Source organism: Leucoraja erinacea, chromosome 10, assembly GCF_028641065.1.
Source record: "Leucoraja erinacea ecotype New England chromosome 10, Leri_hhj_1, whole genome shotgun sequence".
NCBI lineage: Eukaryota > Metazoa > Chordata > Chondrichthyes > Rajiformes > Rajidae > Leucoraja > Leucoraja erinaceus.
The window spans coordinates 12,206,810-12,233,704 of record NC_073386.1 but is presented as its reverse complement, the minus strand read 5'-3'; the positions used below and the strand labels follow the sequence as shown (position 1 = coordinate 12,233,704).

The 26,895-nt window shown below is 42.6% G+C and overlaps 2 protein-coding genes across 2 annotated transcripts in view; one reads left to right on the top strand and one right to left on the bottom strand.

Moving 5' to 3' along the window:
* The window catches only part of LOC129700787 (phospholipid phosphatase-related protein type 5-like), a 98,445-nt gene extending 94,583 nt beyond the window's left edge, over nucleotides 1–3,862 (top strand). Inside the window, exon 6 of the mRNA XM_055641484.1 lies at nucleotides 2,031–3,862. Coding sequence (XP_055497459.1) covers nucleotides 2,031–2,057 — 27 coding nt within the window. The 3' untranslated portion in view covers nucleotides 2,058–3,862. The remainder of the gene's footprint in view (nucleotides 1–2,030) is intronic.
* A 118-nt stretch (nucleotides 3,863–3,980) lies between these two features.
* LOC129700786 (uncharacterized) lies at nucleotides 3,981–24,800 on the bottom strand. The gene is made up of 6 exons (XM_055641483.1): nucleotides 24,372–24,800; nucleotides 21,331–21,392; nucleotides 7,693–8,723; nucleotides 6,528–6,632; nucleotides 4,997–5,166; nucleotides 3,981–4,889 (listed from the first exon to the last, which is right to left on the bottom strand). The coding sequence occupies exons 1-6, from the start codon at nucleotides 24,416–24,418 to the stop codon at nucleotides 4,796–4,798; spliced, it is 1,509 nt and encodes a 502-aa protein (XP_055497458.1). The 5' UTR covers nucleotides 24,419–24,800; the 3' UTR covers nucleotides 3,981–4,795.
* Nucleotides 24,801–26,895: the final 2,095 nt, after the last annotated feature.

The following is a 26,895-nucleotide window of genomic DNA, read 5'->3' as shown; positions in this document are numbered from 1 at the left end:
ACCATGCCGCCCTTTGTAATAGTTCATTTTCAATACCGAGACGTTAATGGCTATTAACGTACTCTTATCACATTAATGGGGTAGGTGTTCTTCAATTAATGAGACAAATTTCTGTGGTGCCATTAATTGGTATCTGTCAGTCATTCCATTGGCTTCAGGCCATTTAGTCCTTGCCAATTGTGAGGCTAACAGCAAATTACCACTTCTGCAAACCCAATTATGGAGTTGCACAACTCACTCAACTGGATATTGAATTAACTGGACAGCTGTTCATTGCTTGATTCATTCTGCACCCGTTACATACAAATAACTTGGGAAACTGAAGATAGACACCAAAAGCTGGAGTAACTCAGCAGGTCAGACAACATCTTTGGAGAAAAGGAACAGGTGACGTTGAGACCCTTCTTCAGACTGAGAGTCAGGGGGGAAGGGAAGTGAGAGATATAAACGGTGGCATGTAACATGGGAGACTGTTACTTTTACTGTTATAATGAAAGAAACATTGGTTCCATTTAACAGGCATCTGACATTTCCTGTTTAGTGAGATCTAGAAAATGGTAAAAATAATACCAGTTTGCACATGTCAGTGCAGGTTTAAACATGCTAAACTAATCTTTTAAGACCCTTCGTGCAGTGAAATCAAGGTTGTTCAGTCAAATGTTTCTTCCACTATTAGGAAATTATAACTGTTACTTGGATCAGAAATTAGCCTTCTGAGAGGACAAACTGCATGTCCTGCAGTGATATATTTGATGTCTTACCTTGTTTCTTACACTAATTTATTACATTGTTATATGACAGTAAATATTCTTAAGGTGCAGGCCCAGACATGGACCTTTGTAATGGGCTTTACATTAAAGACAGTTGGAGTAAGTTGAAGTCACCCATGGTACAGCAATGACAATTGGGGATGCGACAGACTGGATCAATTATCAATTATGGTGATGGGTTGGGGGCTTGTGAGTGGCCAGAGGGATGGTGGGGGGGAGAGTTTACTGAGATAAGGAGTTATTAGGCCATAGAGAGATTTTAACACTAGGCTAAGCCTATAAGAGTGAGTGAGAACAGGTATGGTGCATAAACAAGATTTGTTAGGATGTGGGCAGCTGATCACCAGTGTACAGAAACAAATTGGGATACTGGGAATCTAAATCATGAAAGCATTGTGTACTAAAGTGCTGAGAGGACAAAGATATAGAACAAAGATTTTAGCATTTGGCAGGATGAGGCATGCAGAGCTCAACTAAATCAAAGCAATGTGCCTCAAAAGGCTTGATGACAGCAAGGAAGTTGAGACATCTCCTTCATACTAATATCTACTTCCATTGTAGATATTTTCAATGACCAATAGAAGCACAGTGACCTTGAATATTGACTAACTAGTGTATTTCAGGGTGCATAAAGGCACACCTTCCGTATTAGCCAGTTTGATATTTACCAAAGACATCTCAGGTATATTATTCATAGTGTCAATGACTTCATTATCTGCATTGGTCAGACAAAGGATGGTGAGTATGCGGTATGAGCTGCCAGAGGAGGTAGTTGAGGCAGGTACTATACAACATTTAAAAAACATTTGGGGAGGTATATGGGTAGGAAAGCTTCAGAGGAATACGGGCCAAACATAAACAAGTGGGTGATGTGGCATCTTTGTCAGCATGGGCAAGTTGGCCGAAAGAGCCTGTTTTCATGCTGGATGACTCTAAGGCTTGTTTCTGGCAGCACATGGGTACCTTATTTTTCATTGTACCTGTACCTTACTGTTGCCTATGCACATGACAACAAACTTGACTTATTCCTGACTTCTATCCCCACGTATTGCAATGTGGGAGTCACGAATGTTGGCATATCTGACTTTCCACTCTGCCACTGGGCTTGTCATTTGAAAAGAAAAACAAACATTATTAGTGTAAGAATATTGAATGCTAAGTGAATTCAGTAGTTGTTTAGCGACTGAGTAAGTAACAGTCAAACATGTCTCCCCATGTCCAGTAATAACAGATCTTGGTTTGTTTCATTTCTATTTTCAGAATCACGTCTTTGCGGAAGTCACATGATCGTCAACCTGAAGTTTGTCCTATTCTTTGGGCACCTTCATTATTTACTGTTCAATGATCACACTTGGGATGAAATGCAAGATGCAGTCTCACTTAATAAGACACATACACTGAACTGTTTATTCCTTCACGAGATTCAAGTGATATTGGTGGTACACGGAGCATTTATAATAATTCAAGCACATTGCACCATTTTGAGGGGTAGAAAGTATATATACAGTATGGCATTTTCTGTATTTGTTTATCCCCTGCACAGACTAATGTCCTGACTGTTTTTGGTTATTGCTAAATCATGCAACACATAACCTATTCTAAACTTTAAGGTGCAATTAATGCTTTTTTAAAAACAAAAATCTTTGCAGGAATCTTTTTGAAAGAACTGCCTATTTTGTATTCATTGTGCTGAAAAAAAAAGAATATTTGTCAAGCAATACTGCATGAAAAGCATTGTGATTTAGAAATTTCTCATTACTTTTGTCCTGATGTCCAGCAGTAATTTTTCTTGCTGTTACTACAGTAAATGTACAAAAGTAACCTAAAGCTGGACAATATAATAAGGCTTTAATTCTGCAACTGTGATTGGGTTTTATGTAAATACAGGATTTAGTGTGCAAGATACTGCCTTATTTAACTTTCCATTTTGATAGAAAATGTCAGCCTCTCCCTGCCTCCAACATTAAAACCTAAATAAGACTGTAATTATAAATCAGATTTTATAGTAAGATTTTATAAATAATGTAATGTACAAACGTTATGTTATCTGTAACAATTACAAAAGTAACTTTTGTGGTTTAAATTAAATTTTGATTTTAAGACATCTTGTTGAAAAATATTCAACTCCATAGACTGATTAAATGCATTTCTGGCACTAATGTAGCCATTCAATACATGTTCAATTCATTACAGCTTGAGATGCCCCCAATAACTCAGTAGATATTGAATCCGTGATATGCCACTGATTCCAGGTTTCACCCTGGCCTTTACTGAGGTCTTTTGCCCAATGTGGGGGAATCAAAAACCAGACGGCATAGGTTTTAGGCGAAAGGAGCAAGATTTAATAGGAACCTGAGAGGCAACTTTCTCACTCATTGAGTGTTGGTTATATGGAATGAGCTGCCAGAAGTGGTAGTTGAGGCAGGTGCAATAACAACATTGAAAAGACACTTTGCTGGGGTACATGGATAGGAAAGGTTTAGAAGGATATGGGCCAAATGGAGGCAAACGGGACTAGCTTAGATGGGGTGGCTTGGTTGGCATAGACGAGTTGGGCCGAAGGGCCTGGCTCCATGCTGTATGAACCTAAGTGGGAACGGAGGATGACACAAGAAGGTCGAAGAAAAGATGCAATCCAGCAAGAGGTCCTAATTCCTGTCTGCTAGCCTGTGGCCCATTCCAGATAATATGGTCTTTGGTAAGCAAACATTCGCAGTTACCAGATAATATGGTCATTGGGAAACGGGGAGGTTTGGGTTCACTTCTAATGGCTTCACTCCCAATCAATCTTGCCATTGATTGCTAACTACCTGAGCAAAGTATAGGCATTCCACTCATACCCAAAGAATCATAATCCAGCATGGAAGGGAGAAGTCAAAATACGGCCCATCTTAGTCCGCCTGGGCCTATACAACCTCCCGGTTGCTAAACATTTTAACTTCTCCTCCCATTCCTATGCTGACTTTTCTGTCCTGGGCTTCCTCCACTGAGGCCAAATGCAAATTGGGGGAACAGCACCTCATATTTCACAGGAAGCTTACAATCCAGACGTTTGAATATTGATTTCTCTAACTTCAAGTAACCCTTGCTTTCCTTCTCTCTGTGTCCTTCTCCCACCCTAGTTCTCCTACACGTTTCACTGCCCTCCTGATTAACTTTACTGTTAGTATGCCTCGTTGTCATTTTCACATCATTTCAGCGAACCATTGTACATTTCCTTGGTCATCGTCTGCTTTGATCTGTCCTTTTCATACCTTATCAGCTCTGTGTAACCTTCCATATCTCGAATTTCCCTCTCCCCTAACACTGCAGAAGGGTCTCCACCAGAAACGTCACCCATTCCTTCTCTCCAGAGATGCTGCCTGTCCTACTGAGTTACTCCACCTTGCATCCATCTTCGGCGTAAACCAGCATCTTCAGTTCCTTCCTACACATTCTGCTGTACTGTTCTTTACATCACAGTTTCAGGTCAAGTACACATACTTATACTTGACAACATTTTAATTTTAAACAAGATAATAAAGAATGCAGAAAAAAAGCAATTAAAATAAAAATGCAATTAATCAGGACAGGCAGAGATTCATACTATATTTGTGTATTTTAGTTATGTTAGAGTTCATTTTAAAGTGGCTTCATCTTCTGTTATTCCCCCGTTACAATAGTCACATCTTCCACTGTAACTTGTTTATTTGCCAATGATTCACAAGATGGTGATTTTATGAATGTTAAAATAGGGTAAAGAAATCAGTAAGGACACCAACATGACAATCATAGCAGCCCCACACATAAAGCATCCTTCCAATAAAATAGCAAGCAGGCCAGAAGTTACTTGGCAGAATACCAATGCACAAGGAAAAGGTGGTTTGGTTAATTTAAAATTCCTTGGATGTGCCAGCATTGTGAAAAAATATGTGTCTCTTGTTTTTAATATTACTGGCACATGATGCCTATCATTTAAAAAAAATCACATGTAAACACATTACTGAAGTTATACCACTTTTCTTTAACGGACATCTGTTGGCAACTTAATGCATTTTCTTTGTTTTCTGTAAAAACAGAAAAAAGGCTTCATTGAAATCTCCGTTCATTCCTCTTGTTGTGTCGTATTCCTTTGAATGGCTACAAATGTAATAGAAGTTAATAATAAAAGAAGTCAGCTATGCTGATAATTTAGTTATTCTTTTAATATGTACATATGGACTAATGTTTGAGCGTTAAAACAATACCTGTTTTTCTGGGTTGTATCTCGATTTTGATCCATTCCATCACTCACGGTTTGCAATAATTGAGCTACAGTAATATGGCCTTCAGGTAGTGCCATATCTGCTATGTTCGGCACTGAGTGTACATCTGATGTGCGTGCAGCGCAATGATACATTTTTGAAGAATCATTTTTCTGCGAGATAAAAATGCAATATTTTGATATTTTAAATGAAATATAAATCATTATTACAGAGTATTGGAGTACATTTTGCATTCATACACTTTAGCAATGATTTGGAAAACTCAGTCGAATTATTACACCTCAGAAGGAGGACATTGACCCCATCAAATCCATACTAACTCTTTATAGAGCAATCTGCTCAGTCTCATTTCTTGGTCTTTCCCCATAGCCCTGCAAGTGCTAACTTTACATTGATTGTTCCAACAAGCAACTTCCCTTTTGAAAAGCCCGACTGATGTTTCCAGAATAATACAGTGGATGTCATAGAACATAGTACAGTTCGAAGGCGGCACAATGGCACAGCGGTAGAGTCGCTGCTTTACAGCGCCAGAGACTCGAGATTGATCCTGACCATGGGTGCTGTCTTTACGGAGTTTGTACATTCTCCGTGACCGCATGGGTTTTCTCCAGATACTCCAGTTTCCTCCCACACTCCAAAGATGTACAGGTTTTTAGGTTAACAAGAAGGGTCTCAACCCGAAAAGTCCCCTATTCCTTTTCTACATAGATGCTGTCTGACCCGCTGAGTTACTCTAGCTTTTTGTGTCTATATTTGGTTTAAACCAGCATCTGCAGTTCCTTCTGAAAGGTTTTTAGGTTAATTGGCATTGCTAAAACAAATTGTAAATTGCCCCTTGTGTGTAGGATAGTGCTAACGTACAGGGTGATTGCTGATCGGCGAGGATTCGGTGGGTCATTGGGCCTGTTTCTGCACCCTATCTCGAGAGAAAAGTGAAGTGCAGGAACAAGTATTTCATCCCACAATGTCTGTGCCAAACATGATGCCAAGTTAAACTAACTTGGGAAAAAGGTTTTGACTGTCCATCCTATCTATGCTCTCACAATTTTATATAGTTTTATCAGCTCTCCCCTTAGCCACCGACACTCCAGAGAAAACAATCCAAGTTTGTCCAACTTCTCCTTATAGCTAATACCCCCTCATCCAGGCAGCATTCAGGTTCACATTCATTTAAATCAACATTCATTTTAACAAACACTCAATGGGAAGATATAATGTTTATCTTCCTGCGCCTTTACATTCAACTAACAGTTACATGTTCTACAATATACCCACACATACTTTTTGTTATAAATTCTTATTTATTTCTTAAGACTATTTTTTTTGGCTTTTCACGTTTTTTAAAGTTTAGAACCAAAAACAAAATCACAAACGGTACTAAAAAACAACAAACAGTGATCACAATTTGAGGCAAAAAAGAACAATAAAGAACACGATGGAAAATTGCCTTTAAACCTTTGATACAAATGAATTCATTTGAACTGAAATTAAATTAAATTTAAATGAACATTACTTGCAAGCATTTTGCTTGATTTTGTAACTTTGTTGTCCCCTTATTTCGATGGAGCGTTTGTTTGGAAGGATAAGGGCGGAACGCTGGAAGAAGCATTGCTGCAGCCTGTTAATAGAAGATAAAGAAGTGTTGCTGTTACTGTAATGTGACATATGATTGTTAAAATCAGGGCACTCAACAATTAGAAGAAAGCCAGCTGTCTGAATGTACACTGTGCAGTAAAACAAACCTCTCACAGTGTTCCTTTGTTCTCTTGTTTATGTTAACAAAGTGATGTGCCTGCCAACTCATTTGATAAACGTAAGGCTATATGGGTATTTACTATTAAATGCACACACCAAGGATTTTACAAATTAAGATTTTGATCACGAACTGGTTATTACAATTCATATTCTATTGAGGTGAAAATTAATCTTTGCTTGCATGTGCTAAATGTGCACTGGCTATCGCTGCCTATTGTACTCCAAGTGGGAAATCCTCATTTTGGAATCAGAGCACAATGTACAGTCATGAAAATATTATGAGCTTAGTGTGTGTAACTAAGGAATAATGCACAACCCTTTATAGCTCTAATTAGTCCATTATTTGACCTTTGTGCCCATCTGTAATTACATCGGATTGTTATTAAGCAGAACCTGAGAAATAATATTGTTCTAATTTTACATCAATATCTATGTAGTCATTATAAAAGTTATAATAGGCTACGTTGATTATTAATAGTTATTTTAAGTATATAATATCTATTGATATAGTTATATAATCTATTCTCTCAGAGTAATCTGTCTTGGATGCAAAAGTGATAGCATTTGTTAAAATCGAAATGGAAGATGGAGTCTTCAGTGTTTGTGTCAGGTAGTGGGATGTCAATATTTGTATGCACATTTGGTACCAAGACTACAAACATGCTGTGCATTTTGAATCATTAAATATCTTCTGCTTTGCATTGGAGATCAATCAAATAGCTCATCCTACTGTTCACAAATGTTCCAGCAGGGAAAGAGGCATTCTAGCCCATTATGCTGGTGCTGGCTTTATGAAAAGTCTGAGAAAAATATATAGGCTAACCTAACCGGAACAAAATGAAAATAAAATTAAGTTATACAATTGGTAAGTGTCCCAAAGAATGATCACATGATTTCTCTATAAATTAATAATAAATGTTTACCACAGAATTTGTGTGTCCAAATCTCTGTTGATCCATCAGTGAAATACATTCCTGTGTCTCCAAAGATGTACTCTTGTCTTCCAACAGGCTGATTCTTGCCAGCTGATAATTCTGACGTCTCCCTTGCATCCTGGCTTTGGATAAACTTTGAAGAATGTCATTAGTGAAATTATTTTTGCTATTGCCAGGATATATATTTACTCCTTTGCTCACAACATCAAGTGGGTCCTGCACAGGACACATTGCAAAATATCTTGCTGATAAGCCTGCAAAGTTAGCTAGCTCCTGAACATTTTTGCTGTTGACTTGACTGTCCAAAGGCCTTGCTATATGTTGACCATCTTCATTGGTCTGACTTCTTGTACTACATTCTGTGGACTCTTGCACTGTTGATATTCTTGAATCAAGACCTCTTTTGCGTACCGTTCCTTCAACTTGAAATATGCTTTCCTTCCAATTAATCTCCTCTTCCCTGAGAGTTTCCAAGCAGTTGCTTCCATTCTTTGAACAGGTGGGTAGTTTTCCTTCCAAGTTAAACGCGGACGGTTGCTTTATTGTTGAAGTTTCACAAGCTTTTAAAGGTTGTCGAGAACATGGATCACGGCACTCAGACATTACTGAATTCGACTCTGTTTCGTGCGTTGGATCATTCAATTGATTTTCTGCTAGTTGACGGCTTGTCATGGGCAAGACATGGTTTTCACATTGAATGATGGAAGCGATTGCTTTTTCAATATTACTGTCGTGCAGTCCGGTTGCATGTTTGGTCACAAGTGGTGCAAGGCGGTACTTCCCAGATGTTGATTCAGTAGTACTCACAGGACCCTGAGCACATTTATTCAGATCCTTGGCTACAATATCTTGCGAAGAACATTTACCTTTTAGGTAGTCGAAATGATCTTCATACATACAGGTTATTGTTTCCTTATTTTTGCCTCGTGTAGTATTTAATAAGTGTGAAGAAATAGTAATTGTGCTCGCATCAAGGTCTCTGCATTTGAACTCTACCTCTGGTTGCAGTTGCCAATGATCTGAAAAGCAAAAATTTCTTAAGTAATAGAGTAATGTTTTTTTACATTTAGTCAGTGATCTCATAGAATTTTATGGCATTTTACCAAGAAGAAACTGACGGCGAATAAGAATATAAGAACGATGTGCAGGAAATAGACCAGTTGGCCTCTTGAGCCAACTCCACCATCAGTACAATCATGGCTGATCCAATCTTGGCCTTGACTGCTTCCCTCCAATCTCTCCCCTCCACTCCATCTCTCCCCATAGCCATCTTTAAGTTAAAAAACTAAAAGGAAAGAGATAGATCTACCGAAATAGATCAAGACCAAAGGTTTAATAAAAAAGGGGGTTCCAGACTAAGGTGGTGTCTGAAAAGGAGGTGTGAAATTAGTCCAGCGAAGAAAGAATCTGAATATTAGACCACCACACCTCAGATCTTCCTTTCAGTCTCAGCAAATGTCACTTTGTTTGGCTTACATTTACATGTTAGATGATGTGTGAATTGAGAAACGAGAGAGAGAGAGAGAGAGAGGAATGAGCCAATTTATTTATTTGAAACATATAAATTATTAATATTTAGTAGGGTACGTGGGCCCATTTCAGTGTGCGTCACAATGTATTTTGTGTGTTCTGTTGCTTTTTATTGGTATGGCTGTATGGCAAATGAAATTCCTCGTATATTGCAAAATATACTTGGCTAATAAAGTATTATTATGATTATGGCGGAAGGTACTAGAAAAACATTGGAGATAGGAAGTCTGGAATTATCAGGGGGGAGGAGGGATGGGGTTGGGATAGTGATGGGGTAACATCTGCCTCAAGGAAACCTCCATCATTACAGACCCCAAGAAAAATAAAGTGCCTATCTCATTAACTGCAATCCAGTAGCCTGACATTGAACATAATGCGATGCTTTGAAAGACGTAATGCTCCACACTTACATTAAACTTCCTGACAATATAAATCCCCTGCAATTAACGCACAGGAAAATTAGGTCTACGGAGGGGATAACATCTCTCTTGCACTCCATTAAGCCCTGGAGCACTTTGGCAATGAGAACAACTATGTTGGGATGTTATTCATTGATTACAGCTCAGCTTTCAATGCCATTACATCAAAGGAGGTCATCCCTCAGCTGCTGGATCTTGGCTTTGATGCCTCCATCTGCAACTGGCTTCTGGACCTCTTTGCCAGCAGATCTCAGTCAGTTGGAACTGGTCATAGAAACATGGAAACATAGAAAATAGGTGCAGGAGTAGGCCATTCGGCCCTTCGAGCCTGCACCACCATTCAATATGATCATGGCTGATCATCCAACTCAGTATCCTGTACCTGCCTTCTCTCCATACCCCCTGATCCCTTTAGCCACAAGGTTTGCTACTGTCAGGTGGACAAGAACAATGAGACGAAGCACAGGAAAGAAATCGTGAACTCAGTCTCAGTGTCAGAACAAGAACTTAGCCCTTATGTAAGCAAGACAAAAGAGTTGACTGTTGACTAAGCAAAGGCAGAGGCTCAATACAACCCTGACCTCATTAACAGAGATGTTGAAGACTGGTTGACAACTTTAACTTCCTAGACATCCATATCACCTGCAAACTAACCCTGTCTTTTTACACACCGACGCTGTGAGCAAGAAAGCACATCACCATATTTACTATCTTAGGCATCTGAGAAGATTCAGCATGTCCACGAGGAATCTCCTAAGCTTCTACAGACCTGTTATGGAACGTATTCTGACGGGGTGCATTTCAGCCTGGTATGGCAACTGCCCTGCTCTTGATAGCCTGAACCTGCAGAGAGTGGTGAACTCAGCCCAGTCCATCTTCGTGGTGCCTTGCATCAGGAAAGGTGGAAGTATTGTCAAGGGGCCATTCCCTTTTCCCTCTTCTAACGTTCGGGAGAAAATACTGGAGCATGAGCGCTCAGTCATCCAGAGTCAAGAACAGCTTCTTCCCCGCTGCCTTTGGACTCCTGAATCAATCACCTCCATCACATCCCTTTCCCTAAGATGTACTTTTACTCTTAACTTTACCTCATACTGTTATTATACTTTAATATTATTTTGCATGGGCAGCACGGTGGCACAGTGGTAGAGTTGCTGCCTTACAGCACCAGAGACCTGGGTTCGATCCTGACTGCAGGTGCTGTCAGTATGAAGTATGTACATTCACCCCGTGACATCCGGGTGCTCCGGTTTCCACCCATACTCCAAAGACGTACAGGTTATATGCTAATTGACTTGGTGAAATTGTAAATTGTACCTAGTGCGTGTAGGATAGTGTTGGTGTGCGGGAATCACTGGTCAGCGTGGACACGGTGGGCCGAAGGGCCTTTCTGCGCTCTATCCCTAAACTACTTGGATTTTGAACTACAATCTCGCACCATTCTGTCATTTTGTACTTAATTGTATTTATCATTAATGTATGTATAATGTTTACTCTGCACCCCGATGTCGGTAACAATAAACTCTGAACGGAACAGGAACGGTTACTAACAAACTGTCATCCTTCATTACCTTGAGTGAGTACCTATCAAACATTGTACCAATTTCTTGGCAGTGAGTGTAACCAGGTGTTCTGACAGGAGGAGGTTAGCATCTAAATCCAGTCCTGCCAATAGCCACACATACGGCCGATCAGCAAGTGATCAAGAAGAGGAATCCTGGCCAATTTCCACAGAGCTAGACGTTTGAGGCTAATAGAAAATCTCCCACTGTCATCTCCTCAATTGCAACTCAACTTGACGGACTGGGAATCAAAACTACTCTACACCCCTCATTCAGCATTGTGCAACTACTTCCAAATCTGCTGGGGGGAAAATTACAATCATGAATGACTCCCTGTGGGTTCTGTAAATTACTACTGTTCAGAAATATCTGACTTCTGACTACTGTGATTAGTTAGTATCATTTGCTGCAGCTGTTTGATTTCCATTTAGAAATAATCAGCCTGGCTGCATTTGAGTTGCTTGTTCTTCAAAAGCTTCAACTCTAAAATGTTATTTTCACTCTGAAAGACTAAAAGTACAAAGTATTATTCAAAGAACAAAAACTTATTTGATACTAAATGAAAGACCTTAAGACTATGGGCTATTTGATACGAAATGGGCTATTTTCCCCATCGAGTCTACCCGGCCATTCAATCATGGCTGATCTGCTTTTCCCTCTCAACCCCAATCTTGTGCCTTTTTCCTGTAACCTTTGGCGTCCTTACTAATAAAGAACCTATCAATCTTCACTTTAAAAATATCCAATTACTTGGCTTCTACCGCCATCTGTGGCAATTAAATCCACAGATTCCCCAGTCTCTGGCTAAATAAATTCCTTCTCAACTCCATTCTAATTGAACGTCCTTTTATTCTCAGGTCCAAGCTTTTTCCACTACTGGAAACATTGTCTCCACATCCAATCTATCCAGGCCTTTCATTATTCGGTAGGCTTCTAAAGGATTGAGCGAGTAAAGGCCTAAAGCCATCAAAAACTCATCATATGTCAACCCAATCATCCTCGGGATCATTCTTGTAAACCTCCTCTGGGCTCTGTGCAATGCCAGCTCCTTCCCTCCTGGGGCCCAGGTCTGCTCACGATATTCCAAATGTGGTCTGACCAGAACCGTATAAAGACTCACGCTACATCTAAAAGGTATGTCTGCGATCCCATACAACTGCCACTGCATGCCCACCTCCTCTGCATACCCCTCCCCCCCCCCCCCCTCTGCCATTGCGTGCCCCCCTCTGCAACATGTCGGTCTATCAGCATCTGCGGTGTTTTTGCCTGCATGCGTGAGCGAGCACCTGTCTGTGCTCTTATGTACGAGCCACCATTTGTACTCATTTTGTTCGGCACGATGGCGCAGCGGCAGAGTTGCTGCCGTACAGCACCAGAGACAAATGTTTGATCCTGAGTACAGGTGCTACCTGTACGGCGTTTGTATGTTCTCCCCATGACCACGTGGGTTTCTTGCGTGTACTCTGGTTTCCCCCCACACTCCAAAGATGTAAGGGTTTGTAGGTTAATTAGCTTCAGTGAACATTGTAAATTGTTCCTACTGTGTAGGATTGTGCTGGTGTACGTGGATCGCTGGTCGCTGCGGACTTGGTGGGCCAAAGGGCCTATTTCCGTGCTGTATCCCGAAACTAAAACTAAACTAAATTTCTGCACAGTTGGGTCCTTCGAAATCATTAAAATTAAATAAGCAGAGGTTGAGCACAATAAATGGATAAAACTCATGCACAGATATAAAGCTGATGAAGGATCTCCAACCTGAAGCCTGGACTCTTTTCTATTTCCACAGATGCTGCCTGACCTGCTGAGGTTTTCCAACTCTTTTTCTTTTTGTTGTTTTTATTTTACATTCCAGTATCTTTTGTCAGTAAAAATAACAAATCTGAGAATAGGAACAGTTAAGAATTCAGCAAAAAGGACCGAGAGATTCTTTTAAGAGATCAAAATAGTGAGCAAACATAGCAGGAAACCTAAAAATGGATAGTATAAAAGTTTCTTTATGAATGGAAAAGGGAAATTATTAGTGAAAACAAGTGTAGATCGCTCACAGTGAGAATGTGGAGAATTTGGAATGGGGAATGAAAAAAAAGGGCGATAATTAAATAAATACTTTGTAGAAACAAGGAACTGCAGATGCTGGTTTGGGGGGGGAAGAGGCAAAGTACAGGAGTAACTCAGTGGCTCAGACATAATCTCTGGAGAACATGGATAGGTGACATTTTGGTTCAGGACCTTTCTTCAGACCCAAAATACTTTGAAATACTTTCAAATTAGTTTGGTTCCAGAAGAGGGCACCAATTACTTGTAAGGAACTCTATGAAAGCAAGGGTTTAAAGAAAAGAGAAATGAAAGCTAATTGGTATTGGTACAATAAGTCCTGTAATAAATAGGTCATGTTCATCTGTATTCCAGCATACTCAAATAGGGAGTCGTAGAAACAGTGGATGCAATTGTTGCCAATTTCCAATATTCTATGCCTTGTGGAACAGATCCCACAGAATAATGGATGAATATTAAAAGACACTTGGACAGGCACATAGATGGGAAAGATTTAGAAGGATATAGGCCAAATGTGGGTAGGTAGGAGTAGATGGGGGCACCGCAGGCAGCATGGACAAGTTGAGCCAAAGGGCCTGTTTTCATAGAAACATAGAGAAACATAGAAATTAGGTGCAGGAGTAGGCCATTCGGCCCTTCGAGCCTGCACCGCCATTCAATATGATCATGGCTGATCATCCAACTCAGTATCCTGTACCTGCCTTCTCTCCATACCCCCTGATCCCCTTAGCCACAAGGGCCACATCTAACTCCCTCTTAATTATAGCCAATGAACTGGCCTCAACTACCCTGTGTGGCAGAGAGTTCCAGAGATTCACCACTCTCTGTGTGAAAAACGTTCTTCTCATCTCGGTTTTAAAGGATTTCCCCTTTATCCTTAAGCTGTGACCCCTTGTCCTGGACTCCCTAACATCGGGAACAATCTTCCTGCATCTAGCCTGTCCAACCCCTTAAGAATTTTGTAAGTTTCTATAAGATCCCCTCTCAATCTCCTAAATTCTAGAGAGTATAAACCAAGTCTATCCAGTCTTTCTTCATAAGACAGTCCTGACATCCCAGGAATCAGTCTGGTGAACCGTCTCTGCACTCCCTCTATGACAGCATTTTCATGCTGTATGACTCAATAGCAAATGTAATTAAAAAAATGAGGGAGAGCAAAAGAGGAGGAATACAAATTGGTAGCCTGACATCAGCCAGAGGGACTGTGCTAGAATCCATTATGAATGATCGGATTTGACAAAGTTGACAAATGTTTATGAAAAGCAAGTGGTGTTTATCAAACGTTCTAGAGTTTACACAGTACGTAACTGGTAGAAAAGAAAAGGGAGAACATATGGATATGGCATACTTGGATTTTCAGAAGGCCTATAATAACATCCCATGCAAATTTTAAGTACCCGAGATCTCTATCTTTAGGTACACAAAAATGCTGGAGAAACTCAGCGGATGCAGCAGCATCTATAGATCGAAGGAAATAGGTAACGTTTCGGGCCGAACCCCTTCTTCAGACTGATGGGGATGACGGGGAGAAGAAAAGAAGAGGAGGAACCCGAGGGCTGAGGGATGGGAGGAGACAGCCAGAGGGCTGAGGAAGGGGAGGAGACAGCAAGGGCTAACAAAATTGGGAGAATTCAATGTTCATGCCCGCAGGATGCAGACTCCCCAAGCGGAATATGAGGTGCTGTTCCTACAATTTCCGGTGTTGCTCACTCTGGCCATGGAGGAGACCCAGGACAGAGAGGTCGGACGGGGAATGAGAGGGGGGAGTTGATTCGATTTTCCAACATCTGCAGTTCCTTCTTAAACTCTCTGTATCTTTAGTTGAGTGTAGTTTAGAGATACAGCGCGGAAACATGCCCCTCGGCCCACTGAATCCACACCGGCCAGTGATCCCCGTACATTAACACACACTTGGGACAATTTACCAAAGCCAATTAACCTACAAACCTGTAATTCATTGGGGGTATGGGAGAAAACCTCGAGCACCTGAGGAAAACTCATGCAGTCATGGAGAGAACGTACAGACAACACCATAGTCAGGATTGGACCCGTATCTCTAGCACTGTAAGGCTGCACCACCATGCCGCCCCCTTGGTCTCTGTATCTCTGTATGTTGCTCATTTGTTTATTTGCCTGGCTCGCTCATGCAGGGAAATACTTTGTTTAACTGATCTATCAACAAAATAAACCATTTCCTGACACAAATAATTTATTGTTCTGTTTGCAATATGAAAGTGATCGGATGCTCCATTCATTCATGACATTGCTTGCTGCTCGTTCCTTTCATTCAGGAATCTCAAAGTTGTGCAAGTTCATTTTCTACATTTGGACTCTACAACCACAAGAATATGGAGCTGCTGTTTTGTAGTTAATCAAATAATTAATCGTGTTACATTCTAATGAAGTGAACATGCTGGTGTGGTTGACAGTTTCATGCAGAGGCCAGCAGCCAAGTCTACTTGAGCAGGAGTTACATTCAGAATCACCCCATGTGTCTCTGCCACCTTAGATTAATATACCCATTCACCAAAATAATGATTCCCAACCTGTACATTAGGTGACAAAAAGGTAGGTGTAGTTATTTAGCTTAGTTTAGTGATACAGCAAGGAAACAAGCTCACTGAGTCCACTTCCACCTTCGATTATATGTTCACACTAGTTTATGTCACTCCACTCTCTACACACTAGGGGCAATTTACAGAAGCCAATTAACCTACAAACCCACACACCTTTGCAATGTGGGATCCCCACTTCAAGCAAGCTCTGCTCTTAAAGTTGGTTTTCATTCAAGGGACCTTTCTATTGCAGAATCATCCTTGTCATGGGGAAGATTGCAACCTTCACGTGGTCCGCTCTGTTTCGACGAATGCAATCAACCCGGCGTGCACAATCAAATAAGATCAAATAGAACAAGTTGTCCTACAACTTTAGGCTGTGCACGACATATGCAAGAAGAAGAAGATCCTTATCATTGTGCTGAGAATCATCTCTAATTGTATAGTGAACTTTCATACCAAGGCTAACCAAATTGGACACAATACTCGAAATATGACCTCAGGAATGAGTAATACAGGGGTCTTTGAGATGTGGCGCCTGGAGGAAACCCACTTGATCACAGGGAGAGCCTGCAAATTCCACATGGACAGCACCCAAGGTTAGGATCGAACACTGACCTCTGGTGCTGTGAGGCAGCAGCCCAATCAGCGGCGCCACCCTATTTGTTTTCTACTTATCTTACTGATGTCTTAGTTATTTGACAGATGCATCAATGTTTTTTTAATTAATTTTAAAGCAATTTTATAATAGGCATTAAGATAAATTATGACATAGATATTGAGGAGAGATGCGTCTGTTGTCAAAGGTAGTAAGGCTTTCTGGAGAGTGGGCCTCACTGACCATGAAGGCTGCACTGTGTCAGACCGGTTTGCGTGGGAAAGGCCCAAAATGTATGGACCGTCACATCCATACAAGTTCAGTATCAGCGTGGAGGAATTGAGTGTGATTTAGCACCTTATTAATATTTGCCCTTTCCCTGGGAATGGTAATGGAATGACTGATCCACCGCTAGTGCTCCTCGATCCAATACAAAGTTGTCAGGCAATTCTCTGGGGGGAAACGTTTTTAAATCTTTCCCCTGCACGGAGAACCCGACCTGTCTCTGTCGGGTCTCCGTTGTCGTTGGGGCCGAGCACCGTGGAGCGGCCTCCAACCGGAACGACCTGGGGCTCCAGTCGCGTAGCTGCGGACTACTCACCATCGCGGAGCTGGCCGAGTTCGGAGCGGGAGGAGCGGTTGTGGCGCGCTGCTGCGGCCCGACCCCGGGGATTCGGAGACTCCAACCGCCGGCCCGGTGGACGGTGACACTAGGAGCCCGCGGGTCCCTGCTGGGAGACCGCTTTTCGGGGCTTCCGCAACGGCGACTTCTCCCACCCGAGTTGCGGGGTTGAGGATGACCTGGAGTGGGGCCTTACATCGCCCGGCGCGGCTTTAAATGGCCGCGGGACTTGTTAGCGTACACCGGGGCTCCAACACCAAGACCCGGAGCAGGGCCTTGCATCACCCGGCGCGGCTTTATAATTGCCGCGGGACTTATTTACCATCGCCCGCCGGGGGCTTTGACTCTGACATCGGGAGGAGAACGAGGAGTGCAGGGGAGAGATAAGACTTTGCCTTCCATCACAGTGAGGAAGAGATTCACTGTGATGGATGTTCTTGTAAATTGTGTTGTGTCTTGGTTCTTCTTCTTGTTTGTATGACTGCAGAAACCAAATTTCGTTTGAACCTCTGGGTTCAAATGACAACAAATAAATTGTATTGTATTGCATTCCAAGATCTGATACAGTTGAAGAGGAAACTTCAAAGTGATTACAATCTGCTTTACCATCTTACCTGATTAAATATTTGCTGATGGTGGCTAGACCTTGGCAATCACTGATTTATAAGACAAGTTTTCAGATGTGGAGTCAAGAACCCATGTAAAATCTTTACAAGATGGTAAAGGGAATTATAAATCATTATGAAAGTCGGCACAAAATTAGTCGGGATTCTGAGAGATAAGATATAGAGTCAGAGAGTATTAAAGTCATACATAAAGTCAAACAGGCCCCTTGGCCCAACTTGTCTATGATGAGCAACATGCCCCATCTACACTAGTCCTACCTGCCTGCATTTGGCCCACATCCTCAACCTATCCTATCCAAGTCAGAGTATAGGAGGGAGATCATCAACTGATCAAATCACCCAGACCAATAACCTTGCTCTCTCAACTTCAGTAAAACTTGAAGACGGGTCTCGACCCGAAACGTCGCCCATTCCTTCTCTCCGGAGATGCTGCCTGTCCCACTGAGTTACTCCAGCATTTTGTGCCTATCCAAGGAACTGATTGTTGACTTTGTAAGAAGGTCGAGGATTCACAAGCTTTTCTTCATTGATGGACCAGTGATGGAGAGTCAAAAGTTTCAAATTCCTGGGCATGCATATCTCTGAAGATCTGTCCTGGACCCAGCACATTGAAGCAATCTTTAAGAAACCCCACCAACGCCTCTACTTCATTAGTAGATTGGGGAGATTTGGTCTCCTGAACTTTTACAGGTGTGCAGTAAAGAGTATAGTGACAAGATGCACCACGGTCTGGTCCCGCAACTCAAACGCCCTGGAACAAAGAAAATTGCAAAATGTGGTGAACACTTCCCAATCCATTCCCAATCCATCACCATCCATCCATGACCACCCTTCCATCGAAGGGAACTACAGGTATCACTGCCTCAAAAAGGCAGCCAGCATCATCAGTGACCCACACCTCTCTGGTCATAACCCCATTTCACTCCTGCCATTGGGAACAAGGTACAGGAGCCTGAAAACTGCAATGTCCAGGTCATGCCTCTTCCATGTCATGCCATGTTGTAGTCTCTTCCCTACAACCATCAGGCTATTAAACACCACAACCTCCAAGCTTATGTAGTTCGATTACTTATTTCCAGGATTTGGACATTTGTTGACTAATTGTCTTTGAAAAAGTAGCCACTGAGCCACTTCTGCATACTCTGCGGTGCTTCTGGTGAAGGTACCACCACAATACTGATGGAGAAGGAGCTTCTTAAACCCAACTGTTTCTCAGTTGAAGACACGACAGGACAGGGGAAGAGTTTTGTTAGGTATCTGTGGGTTATGAAGCTCAGAACTTATTCCAGGATCCTGTTGAGCCTCAAGAAATGTTATGGATGCAAACATGAATTTACAAAGCATTTTTCACAATATCAAAACATCCCAAAGATATGCAAGTACTGGCTGGCTGCGTAGCAACTGTGACTAACTAGGAACACAAGATTCCAGCACCTCGAAAAAAGCCAATGGGATCAAGACGTTTTAAAACAGCTATTAATGCACAATAGCATTATATTTCAAACAATAAGCACCCTCCATTGTGTGACACTACAGCAAGACAAGTGTTTCCTTGGTGCTTGTGTAAACACATTGAGTCAGACGAGAATGTTTGCAGGCTGTAATTAACCGGCTAATCTGTAGTGCTCATACAATTGTGTATTGTCCAAATGTTGGAGCCTAAATGTTATAGAGTTCAGCAAATACCATATTTATGCAGTTCAGGGCAGGCTGTAGAGACATCAGGGGCCTGTGCTTCAATTTGGATGGCAGGGGTGGAAAGGAGTTGCCCTGGCAGTGGGGTCAATGGTGGTGGGATGTTATTGAAAATAAGGAGGGGCATGGTGGCACAGCAGTAGAGCTGCTGCCTTACAGCACCAGAGACAGGGGTTCCATCCTGACTGTGTAGAGTTTTAACATTCTCCCTGTGACTGCTTGGGGTTTCCACGGGTGCTCTGGCTTCCTCCAAAGAAGTACTGGTTTGTAGGTTAATTGGCTTTGGTAAAAATTGTTAATTGTCCCTAGTGTGTAGGATAATGTTAGTGTACAGGGACCGCGGACTCAGTGAGCCGAAGAGTCTGTTTCCACGCTGTATCTCTAAACCTCGCCAACAGTGGCGCCACCAGCACTGGCTGCCTCGCCAACAGTCTTTCTGTCCCTTCTCCTGTTTATGTTTTAAAAGTATGTTTCAGTGTTTCTTGGTTTGGTCTATGTGGGGGGTGGGGGTGGAATAGAGGGAAACTTTTTTTTCCAATCACTTACCTCGACGGATATGCAATTTTTCTCCATATAATATCTCCGTCACCCCTGCGGCCTAACAACGTGGAGTGGTACAGCCTTTCCCTGAAGATTGGCCCGATGCTTCAAGCCGTGGGCACGTGGACTTTAACATCACGGAGCCTGCGGATCTTTGCTGAGAATTGACTGTGAAGAGCTCCAACCGCGGAGCCAGCGGACTTTGACACCGTGAAGCCCGCGGTCTCCGGTAAGAAGAGGACGACTCAGGAACTCCATGCCGCGAGTGTTCCAATCCTTCCCGATGCCGAAGTTTTGATCATCCCGATGCGAGGGCTTCGGACATCGGACTGCCGGCAGCGGCGACTGCAGAGGGTTCAACAGCCCCGACCATGGGTGAACAAAGAGGAAGATAATTGAACTTTATTACCTTCCATTGCAGTGAGGAATGTGGATTCCGCTGTGGTGGATGTTTATGTTGCATTTTATTTTATGTGGCTGTGTGTATTGTTGCTTTTTCACTCAGTATGGCTGTATGGTAACTCAAATAACACTGTACCTTAATTGGTACATGTGACAATAAATTTGAACGGGGTTATGATCAAGATTGGGGAGTGGTGAAATATGCTAGAAATACAAAATATAAGGATCCCAGTCCAACTGCGTATGGGATGGACCAGATTTTCCTGGATATACCCAGTGATGTTTATTCCCAAACGAACGTGGTCCCAGATCCCATGCAACGCTCCAACTGAAGGTCGGGATGGGAAATTAGATTATCTTGTGTGCGACTGGGGGGCAGAAATCCAGGCACAAGGATGATTCTAATTTCTGAAGTAACACAAAACACTCATTATGAGCTTCACTACAGTGTAGGATTAATACCAGACAACAAGAGTTTTAAACATGATGGGATCCCTTTCACCTCTATGAAGAAGCCACTTAGATCCTGATCATACTTCACCTGCAGGACAGCATCATTGACATTGCAGCATTTCGTAGAGTCCGCACTGAAATGCCAACCTAAATTATATTCTTGTGTGTAGACACAAAATGCTGGAGTAACTCAGCGGGACAGGCAGCATCTCTGGAGAGAAGGAATGGGTGACGTTTCGGGTCGAGACCCTTCTTCAGACCCTGACCCAAAAAACACATCTTAGCCCAGACCCAAATCAGTTATTTCCTGCAAATTATATATCATTGTGTACCAGCTTCAAGCAGTAACCTCATGGTTCTGACAGATTAATGCTATCACTGAACCAGCTACAAACCAAACCGTTAAAAGCTTATAACTAATGCATTTCCAGGCTCTGTTCACTCACATCATTATTAACAACTAGAAACACTGGTTTGGCTGTAGTGCAAGGAGGAAGCCTGGTGGTGGGAACAGAAACTATGTTAGTGATATCTCCAGAGATATAAAAACAAAATGGAAATTTCCATCTTACCTTCATCATCAGTGCCATCAATAACTTCCCAACGAGCAAAAAGCAAATGTGTGCTTTTCCATCTGCAAGATAAAATCGTACTCAAATTGATTGATGGTTAAAGAAATGGAGTGCACCTTACAAGCAACTACTGATTCATTATCGTTTAGTTTCCTAGCAACAATAGTGAGCAAGTATAGCCCAGCCAGCTTTGAAGGAAAATAGAGCCTTATGCATTAGGACTTTCTAATCTATTGGTTGCAGCAGATAAAATGCAACTAACAAGGCAGCATAATTAACTTCATGTGAACTGTGTACTCTGTTAAACCCCGAGGTGCACTTGCACTGAAATGGTTGTGCTGGTGCCAATAAAAGGACCATTGTTTGAAAGATGAATGGGGGGTTATCTCAAGATGACCATTAAAACTATGGATAGATTGAACAGAATCGCGCTCACGGTGGCGCAGCAGTAGATTTGCTGCCTTACAGCGACTGCAGCACCGGAGACCCGGGTTCGATCCAGGGTGGTGTCTGTACGTTCTCCCTGCGACTTGCGTGGGTTTTCTCCGCGATCTCCGGTTTCCTCCCACACTCCACAGGTTTGTATGTTAATTGAATTGGTATAAATGTAAATTTGTCCCTAGTGTGACGGATAATGTTAATGTGTGGGGATCACTGGTCAATGCGGACTAGATGGGGCGAAGGTCCTCTTTCCATGCTGCTCTCTAAACTAAACTAGACAGGGTTGTGTTTACCACTCTCCCCTACTTCTTTTGGCAAACAACTAACTCTTTTGTCTTGCTGACAATAAAGAGTAGGTTGCTGTTCTGATACCATAACACACTGTTCCTCAAAAACATTCAGCCCAAATAATTTAGATCACAAAGAAATAAGAATATATTAAAGACTAAAAATGTGACAGAGGGAATAGAAATGAACTCAGGCAGGGTATAAACTTGGCGGGGTACTTGAACTGAATGGTTTCCTGCTGAGCTGTCTGAAATAAGAATATATAAGTTAAAGACTAAAAAATGATGTGACAGAGGGAAATAGAAATTCAAACAAGAACTCAGGCAGGGGGTATAAAACTTGGCGGGGTACTTGAACTGAATGGTTTCCTGCTGAGCTGTCTGCTGTAGGCAATGTTACTATCCTGCCTTCCCAGAACCAGTTCGGGCAGAGGTCAGATTGTATAACATCCATTCATTCAACTTTAATATAACCTGCATCCTAAAATTCTGCAAGCCATTTACATCAATCTCATCCCTTCCCACCCAAACCACCTCCTCCCCAGGTATTTTCCCCTGCAATCGCAGGAAATGTAACACTGTCCCTATACCTCCTCCCTCACATCCATCCAGGGACCCCAGCAGTAGTTCCAGGTAAGACAGAGGTTCACATGCACCTACGTCATCGACTGCATTTGCCGCTCCTCATGTGCCTACTTTACATCGGCAAGACAGAGTGTTGACTAGGCAACCATTTTGGCAAGCATTTGTGCTCCATCCATCAAGACCAGCCGGATCTCCTGGTTGCCTGAGTGAGGCCAGACGCAAACTGGAGGAACAGCACCTCATATTCCACTTGGGTAGCTTACAACCCAACGGTATGAATATTGAATTCTCCAATATTAGTTAACTAACCTACAAACACCTGCCCTTCTCCCTTCCCTGTGCCCCACTTGGATGTGCACCCCTTTCTCCCAATCCCCTCCCCTCCCCTTCCACCTCCACTCCTTCCTCTGGTTTCACATTTCATGTTTCTTGTATCCTAATCTCCTTATCTCAACTTTTGTCTTTTCATCTCTGTCCTTTGTCCAACTAACTGCCAACCCCCCCCCCTCCCCCCACCAATGTATCCACCTATCACTTGCCAGACTTTGTGCTGCCCCCATCAGTCTGACGAAGAGGACTGACCTGAAAAATTGCCCATCCTTGTTCTCCACAGACTGCCTGACCCGTTGAGTTCTTCCAGTATGTTGTGCCTTTATTTGACATCAAAACAGGCTATTTGATCCGACTGCCCTGTCAATGTATAAACTCCATGATAGCAAATTGTTCAAACTGTGGTCTAAATTTCTCCTATTCTTAAATGTACCCAGATGTACTCAGGGTGGTGCAGAGGTAGAGGCAGAGGTAGAGCTGCTGCCTTACAGCACCAGAGGCCTGGGTTCGATCCTGACTATGGATGCTGTCTGTATGGAGTTTGCATGTTCTTCCCTGTGACTGCGTGGGTTTCCTCACACGTTCCAAAAATGTGCAGGTTTGTAGGTTAATTGGCTTCTGTAAATTGCCCCTGGTGTTTACAGGTAAGTGATCACTAGCCGGCGCGGACTCGGTGGGCCGAAGGACTTGTTTCCACGCTGTATCTCTAAACTAAACTAAACTAGGCCTTCAGTAAAGATGTCTTTAATAACTTTTAAGGAAATTAATTTTCTGGGGTAAACTTATTGATCAGTCTACGTTTTCACAACATGTTGCTGACATGTCTAATTACTACCCCAGAAAGATCATGATTAACATTTTGTAATCATCTTTACTGGTGAAAATGGACATGATTTTAAATTATCATTTATTTACTCCACGATAAACAAAACTTTCGGCATAAGTTAGATTTTCACGGTCCAATTTTTACTCCAATGAACCAGAGAGGCGCTCGCACGCCGCCGTGATATCCAAACAGACCAATGGTGCAAATACTATATAAAGCTAATTCCCAATAGTTTCGTTTTACATTTCAAATGAGAAGTACGCTAAATAAATAAACACTACAAAAAGTCAGCCTATATTTCAAAATAGTTTAAGGCACAAAATGCTGGAGTAAGTCAGCGGGTCAGGCAGCTTTTGGCAGCATCTCTGGAGAATATGAATAAATAGGCGAAGTTTCAGGTCGGGATCCACCTCTCCCTTCTTCACCTGAAGAAGGTTCCCCACCCGAAACGCCACCTACCCGCGCTCCCCAGGGATGTTGCCTGACCCGCTGAGTTACTCCGGCACTTTTTGTTTTGCGAAGTTGCATCTGTAATTCCTTGCTTCTACCGTTACAGCCCCTTCCCGCTTTACCTGCTGCTCGTTGTTTTCGCATTAACCTGCTGCCGATTCGCCTTCATTGCCTCCTTTTTTCCCCTTCTGGATTTCCAGGCGAATGAGATTGTGGGACGGGGTTTTCCTGTTGGCAAATTAACGTTTGCTCTTTTCTCACTGAATGGCGAGCCAGTAAAGGTGACGCCCAAAAGTGTGTTCCTTGCCCTTCCACTACGCACACCCTGATTGCTGGGAACAAGAAGCGCCGAGGGACTCAGACCGCCTGTAAAGGTCGCGTAAGTGGGACAGGCCCTTCTCACTTCTCAGGACTTGAGAACTTGCATTAACCTGGAGTTTAAGCAGTATACGAGAGTAGAGACGGGGTGGTAGAGCTGCTGCCTTACAGCTCCAGAGATTTGTGTTCAATGCTGATTACAGGTGCCATCGTTGCATTTCGTTGTCTCTGTACTGTACACTGACAATTAAAATTGAATCTGAATCTGAAATCTGCACGGAGTTTGCACATTCTCCCTGTGACCGGGTGGGTTTTCTTCGGGTGCTCCAGTTTCCTTCTATATTCTAAAGACGCGCCGGGTTTTAGGTTAATTGACCTGCAAAATTGTCACTATGTGTGTATGATAGAACTAGTGTACAGGTGATAGCTCATCGGCACTGACTTAGTTGGCTGAAGGGTCTGTTTCCACACTGTATCTCAACTGTTGCACAACATTCCAACTTCTCTACTAAATTCCATGACTATTGAAGGCCAGTGTGCCAAAAGCCACCCTCTGATGTCACTTCCAGTGAACTCTCCTCGCAGAGAACGAGGAAGGAGGGTTGGTTTAAACTGCACGTATTTTAATGCAAGGGGCCTGACGGGTAATGCAGATGAGCTTAGGGCATGGTTAGATACAAGCAAAAGATAGATCTTTGGATACAAGCAACTGGGACGTTGTAGCCATAACTGAAAACCTGGTTAAGAGAGGGGTAGGACTGGGAGTTCCCGGGTACAGGAGCTTCAGGAGAGACAGGGGTGAGGGAAAAAGAGGAGGGGGGGATTGCATTGTTGGTTAAGGAGGATGTCACGACTGTGTTCAGAGGTGACATTACAGATTGTTTGTTTAGTGATGCTATATGGGTGGAGCTGAGGAACAAGAAAGGACCAAGAAACCTTGTTGGGGGTGTACTAGAGACCCCCGAATAGTCAACGGGAATTAGAAGAACAAATGTGCTGGAAGATTGCAGACAGCTGCAGGTCAAATAAGGTTGTTGTAGTAAGGGATTTTAACTTTCCCAATATAGACTGGGAAAATCATAGCCTGAAGGGTTCAAATGTGGTGCAATTCCTCAAAAGTGTTCAGGAGAGTTTTCTTAAGCAGTATGTGGAGGCCCCCACAAATCAGAGGGCAACACTGGATCTAGTATTGGGAAATTGGGAAGGGCAAGTTAATGAAGTGTGTATGGAGGAGCCTTTTGGGACCAGTTTGTTTAGGTTTAAGATAGTTATGGATAGGGACGGAGAGGGTCCACGTGTTAAAATGCTCAACAGGGGTAAGGCCAACTTTGAAGGTATGAGAGAAGGTCTCGCTCAAGTTGACTGGAGCAGGTTATTAGATGGGAAAAGAACATCGGCCAAATGGGATGTTTTTAAAAGTGTACTGAAGAAAGCTCAGGATGTGTACGTCCCCGTTAGAGTGAAGGGCGAAGCAGGCAAACGTAAGGATGCTTGGCTGACGAGGGAAATTGAGACATTAGTCAAAACAGGAAGGATGCATTGGACAGGTATAGGCAGCTGGGATCAAGGGCATCCCTGGAAGAGTTTCAGGGAGCTAAGAAGTAAACTAAAAGAGGAAATCAGAAGGGTGAAGAGCTCTGGCAGGTAGCATTAAGGACAATCCCAAAATATTTTATACAGTACATAATGGGGAAAAGGGTAACTAGAGAGAGTGGGACCTCTCTGGAAACAAAGCTGTCACATCTGTGTGGAGCCACAGGAGATTGACAAGGCCCTAAATGCGTATTTCTCCTCTGTATTCACCGGGGGGAAAGACAGCAGACCAGAGGAAATTGGAGTAGTCACTGGAAGTGTCTTGAGAGTAGTCAAGGTTTCTGTCGAAGAAGTACTGAAGGTACTGTCGTGTTTGAAGGTAGACAAATCTCCAGGGCCTGATCAGATATATCCAAGGATATTGTGGGAAAACAGGTGAAATTACGGGAGCCCTGGTTGAAATTTATGAGTCGTCCTTAAATACAGGAGACTGGAGGGTGCCAAATGTTGTGCATCTTTTCAAGAAGGGCTGCAGGGAAAATGCTGGGAACTATAGGCTGGTGAGCTTAACACCTGTAGTTGGTAAGTTACTGGAGAGTATTCTGAGGCATTTGTATTGGCAAGGGCTGATTAGGGATAGTCAGCATGGTTTTGTACATGGGAGGTCGTGTCTCACAAGTCCAATTGATTTTTTTGAAGATGTGACCAAAAAGGTTGATGAAGGCAGAGCTGTAGATGTTTTGTACATGGACTTCAGTAAGGCGTTCGACAAGGTAGGCTGCCTTGGAAGGTTAG

What these genes read in the sequence shown, in the direction of transcription:
- LOC129700786 (XM_055641483.1), bottom strand. Translation starts at nt 24,418, where the DNA reads ATGAAGGCGAATCGGCAGCAGGTTAATGCGAAAACAACGAGCAGCAG. An exon ending in GCGAAAACAACGAGCAGCAG is followed by an intron (nt 21,393 to 24,371) that starts GTAAAGCGGGAA and finishes TTTATCTTGCAG; the next exon opens with ATGGAAAAGCACACATTTGC. An exon ending in GATACAACCCAGAAAAACAG is followed by an intron (nt 4,890 to 4,996) that starts GTATTGTTTTAA and finishes TTACATTTGTAG; the next exon opens with CCATTCAAAGGAATACGACA.